Source organism: Trachurus trachurus (assembly GCF_905171665.1).
Source record: "Trachurus trachurus genome assembly, chromosome: 20".
In the NCBI taxonomy this organism is placed as follows: Eukaryota; Metazoa; Chordata; class Actinopteri; order Carangiformes; family Carangidae; genus Trachurus; species Trachurus trachurus.
In genome coordinates, this window is record NC_139911.1 from 14,371,536 (window position 1) to 14,376,718 (window position 5,183).

The 5,183-nt window shown below is 40.1% G+C and overlaps 1 protein-coding gene across 1 annotated transcript; it reads left to right on the plus strand.

Annotated features, from left to right (window-relative positions):
• Positions 1-924: 924 nt before the first annotated feature.
• Positions 925-4,919, plus strand: LOC311003511 (uncharacterized protein; the record flags this gene model as incomplete). Its single annotated transcript, XM_083995279.1, has 11 exons — positions 925-933; positions 1,193-1,341; positions 1,445-1,578; positions 1,680-1,778; positions 2,814-2,963; positions 3,508-3,652; positions 3,834-3,947; positions 4,055-4,199; positions 4,299-4,447; positions 4,531-4,670; positions 4,750-4,919. The coding sequence occupies 11 exons, from the start codon at positions 925-927 to the stop codon at positions 4,917-4,919; spliced, it is 1,404 nt and encodes a 467-aa protein (XP_083851405.1).
• Positions 4,920-5,183: the final 264 nt, after the last annotated feature.

Genomic DNA, 5,183 nt, shown 5'->3' on the forward strand with positions numbered 1-5,183 from the left:
CATTACTTCTAAACACACTAACTGTGACATGCTCCCAATGGGTCCCTGCATGATTTGCTGCACATGTCTCATGTCTTAAAGGGATAGTTCAACATTTTGGCAAATTGGCCCATTGCCATAATCCCTATAGTCATAGCAGTAGGTTCGTTACCTTTAATTGTCGGTGCAAGCTATTTCTAGAACGGCGGAGCAGAGCCGCGAGCTGCTCAGAACTACGCTACGGAGGCTCATGGGATGGAGTTGTTGGATTGTGTATTTGATGAGTTTGATGAGGGAAACCAAGAAATCCCATGAGCCTCCGTAGCGTAGCTCTGAGCAGCTCACGGCTCTGCTCCGCCGTTCTAAAAATAGCTTGCACGACAATTAAAGGTAACGAACCTACTGCTATGACTACAGGGATTATGGCAATGTGCCAGTTTGCCAAAATGTTGAACTATCCCTTTAAAACAGACCATAACAATAGAGAGAAAATAGAAGCTCTGGGTCTCGACCTGCTGCTTCTGGATCAGTGTTCCTCCTGTTGTCATGGTGAACCAAACCAACCATCTCCTGGCTGCAGCTTCATGTATTTAATACACATGCAAGTAGTAATGATCTTCTCATCCAACACTATGGAAAAAAAAATGCTAATGTGTTTTCTGAAAATGTCAAACTACTCCTTTAAAGTCACATTTTATTACAGCATCCCATTTGTTAAGTCCCACTGCAGACTGCTGATAAACTATAAGGTTGTAAAGCCAGCCGCTGGTTCCAAAGCTGCTGGCTGCTCCATCACCCATATCTAAAGAGTGAATCCTCACCAAAAGCAACTGTGGTCTGAGATTAGGAGGCTAGAAGCGCCCGAGCTGGGCCATAGCAAACCCTGAGATTGGTTTCCAGTCCCTCGTTGCCTCACACTTCACTTGAAGAGGTGGTGATATGGTCATGGGACAGGTCGGCATCCTGTGCAGTAAACTGTATTTGAGGTTTACAGAGAATCTTACTAAAGCTTCAGGATTAGGATTTTGCCAAACGCAACAGAAGCTGCTCACAGATTTCAAAGGGGCTTTTTGTTATCATCAAAAATGATTTTGAAAGACAAAAGGAAATATTTATTGAAAACGATTGTTAATTTCAGACCTAGCTGCTTTCACTTTAATCATTCAAGCTTTGATGTCTTCTTCTATTGTCTCCCTCTATTGTGTCCAATCAGGTACAAAATGGAGTGGCAGTGTATGCAACATGGGGGACCCTCACCACTCTGCTGAACCTGACGATATACTTACAGTATCGGACAGAAACATCAACATGTGATTGTGCAGTGCTTTCACTGCTGCTGCTTCTGATGGCGCTGTTAGTCTGGTGAGCCTGACTCCCTGCTGTGTTGTGTTGTGTTGAGCTGCCGGGTGTTCCTGTCTTCCCCTGAGCAAAGGAAGGAACCAAATCTTTTGTCTTTATCTCCCAGGTTTCTACTGGAGAACTTCTACATTGACGAGCACATGCGTTATATCGTAACCACCTACCCCGTGGTGATCCTGTTTTTGGCAGGCACCCTTAGCAACTTCAGCTCTTCTGAACGTTACATTTACACCTTTGAAGGTACACTATCTGACACTTTTATCTGACAGAAGAAAAGCACCTTTCTCTGATTTGATTTTTCTCTGTTCATATGAATATTTGATATCTTCTTCCCTCCTCAGCTGTAATCCTTGCTATTTCCTGCACCATATTTGTGGCTCGCATTGCTCTGATCACATGGAGACACCACAAACATCCGCTGTACAAAGACAGTGAACCCAGTATGTCACCAGTTGAAATTGCCCTCACACAAAGGAAACTCTTTCAATGAACTTAACATAACAAAGATTTTGTATTTGTGTATATAACAATTAATTTGAAATTTATAATGGTTGTAATACTGCCATGAATACTACAAATAAATGTAAAGATGTATATAAAGAAAAATTGAGTCATATTTCTCAAGGAGTCTCAAAGTCTGAATGCACTCTTTTTTTCTCAGCAAAACAAAATTATAATATAAAGATATTAAATTAAACTAACTGAATAAATCTTGGTTTTAGAATGCTAAAGATTTAATCAGCAGCAGATAAAATAAAGGTATGATTTTGGATATTAGAATTGTACTTCATGTAATAATACATTTTAAAGCCAAATAAGAGCAAACATCTGAACACATTTAAGATATATTACATATTATTGTAAGGGTATGGTGAACTATCAGTATGACAGATAGTATTATTTAGGTAATTGGATTTAGCAACAGAAATCCAATAATATCAACTGCCTTTACTCCCAATTAACTTCGACAAAACTGCCAAAGGTGAAAGGTACAAAATTGCTAGACTTGCTTCATAATTAGATTATAATAATATATAACTAGATATTTAAATATAATGAAAGAATGAACAAAAATAGCAGCAGAAGATGATATTGCACTGTTAGTGTGTTGATTATTATTACATATTGAGTTGATACTTGTTGGTACAGCCCTAACTCAGACTCATCTGTATACTGTAGTGTTGTCCACACATCACATGGTCAGATGTTTGATCCCCAGCTCCTCCTGTCCACGTGTCTTTGGACTTGAAAGAACATCAAGTCTTGGTTTGCCCAGTAGCTACGTGGGAGTGTCTTTGAATGGCCGAATGACATGCAACCTGTAAAGCACTACATTCAATAGGCAGTCAATGACAGGGATTAGAGGCCAATACCTGTGTAATCAAAGAGATAAAGCTGAGCAGCTCAGAAATCCAAAGTCCAAAATATTAGATTGCGGTGACAAATAATGTATCTCAGTGTCTTCTGAGCTGTAGACACCATGGAGAGGACTACGATGTTTCTCCTCTCTGTGAGAAACACTGACCATGTAGTGATACATGCTTTGAGCATTGTCCTGGCTATCATTAGCCAGGTGATGACTGAGATCTTCTTCATTCTGGCAAAGGACAGAAACGTTCCCAATGGTGAGTGACCGAATTTCTATGGAGGTATTCAAAAAGTGTTGTCATACAAAAAAGGTGTCTTCAGAGCAGGAGAGATGTAAATTTGATGGGGGGTTTTTTAGGTGGTTTTGTCCTCTTGGTTATATGTTTAGGTGTGTTCTGTCAAAAGAAAAGTGTTCAACTCATGATAAATGCTATATAAATATATTTTAAGATTTGATTGATGCATTTGTTTGTGAATAGTTTGTCTTACAGAGAAACACTTTGGCAGAAAGAATATATTAAATGCATTAGATTATTTATAAATAAGGACAGTTTACTCTGCATGTCTCAATGATGACCTTTGCCCTGCCAGCCGTTTGATATCCTGGATGGAGGCCAATTAAACTAGCAAGACCATAAAACAAGCATCTACATTGCAGCTTTGATTGGTAGACTTAAGGGGTCAATTACATTCTTGATATGAACAAATCAAAACACTGATTATACACATGTTAACCTATTAAAATCACTCTTGAATGTGTACAAATGTCCAAATCAAACAGGGATCTGTTTCCCTCTTCAGCTCTGTTTCAGACCTCATTTAGGAATGTGTCTGAGACCTTCTCCCTGGAGGTGACCATGGACTGGTGGTCAGAAAATTACTGGATCATGATTGACTTTTGGTCGAAGGCTTGGCTCGCAGAGGCAGTGGTCAGTCTTTCTAAAAGGTAGTAAAATCAACAGTTATTCGCAATATCAAATTAATCTGTCTGGTGTGCAGTCAAACAAACTGATGCTGTATGTATGCAGAGGAGGCCAGTTTGGATCTAAGGCAGGAATGACAAACCCAACACTTATATAGATACTGTACAATGATTACATTTAAGACTTCTCTTGCTCTATCTATAGAAATGTCCTTGGTCCTCAGTCTTGCAATCCAGAAATCCACCCTCCAGTATTTTATCTGATGTGGACTGTCATCAACATTGCCAGAATATACAGCATGTTTCTATGGGACTGGCAGTAAGTCATATACAATGCTCTTATCCTGAAGCCCACACAACTGTGTCAACGTCAACTCACAAAGACATCCGTCCATAAGCATGTAAAGCTGCTGTTGTTTTCCACAGCGATATATTTGGAGCTGTCTTACTCAGCTGCATTCTACCAGTTCTCAGCTTCTACATGCTCTGCATGTCCTACTCTAACCTCAACAAGCACAAAGCCTGGCTGGCCATCAACAGCCCCGCTGTGATTTCATGGACACGTTACCTGGTGAGATCAAATTTGCCATTTCTCCATCAGCAGTTGACTGAATTTAGAGATATCTCTACTTGAAAGGATTTGATTTCTTTTTTTATTCTTTTCTGACAGACCCAGAATGGGTTGGCAGCGTTTGCCTGGTGGTCTCTGTTGAATGCTGTGATCAACCTTGGTGTTATGCTCAAGTACAAAGCTGGCATAGCAGACCCACTGGTCAGCACCATCGTGCTGACCATACTCTCCTTGTTCATCATAACCTGGTGAGAACAGAAATACTGGATGATGTCTAATAGTTGTTTTTGTTGCATAAGGAATTGACTGAAGTGAAATTTGCTCTCCACAGGTTCATCCTGCAGACCCTCCTGTTAAATAAATACTTGCACCATACATTCAGCGTTTATGCCATTCTCATTCTGGGCTTGGGTGCAATGTTCACCAGAGGCTATCGTGTCCATGACTTCACTGCAAACACAATCTACTGTGGTAAGATCCTAAAAAAGAGTGGTGAATGGATATTTAACAGCCAGACTTGTCTATTTACCCTGACCTTTCTGATCTTTAGGGTTTCTTATGCTTGTGATGACCATCATGAGTCTGATCCATTTTATTGCCTCATGTTTACACACGGAGAAGTCAAACAAGCCTCTTGCAATGGATTCCTACCTGGACTTCGAGGGCTGTGCCACAGTGTGCCAACCAGAGGGGAAGAACAAGCTAAAACTCCACAACTGACATCAACTCGAGAGTTTTCTGCAACATCACTTTTCATCTGGTGAAAGAGACAATAAAAAATCAACTTGAGTATCAAAGTATGGAAATCTATTTCACATACACAAAACAGTGATCATTTGCAAGTGTACACTTTATATTAATCACCAAAAGGGGGCAGCAGATAGTCATTTCACACTGAGAATGTGACATGAGAAAGAGAGAGCTGCTGGACCAGAAGGTGGCGCAGTGGTTCAAGGAAAATACAACATAAAAATCTGTTTATAT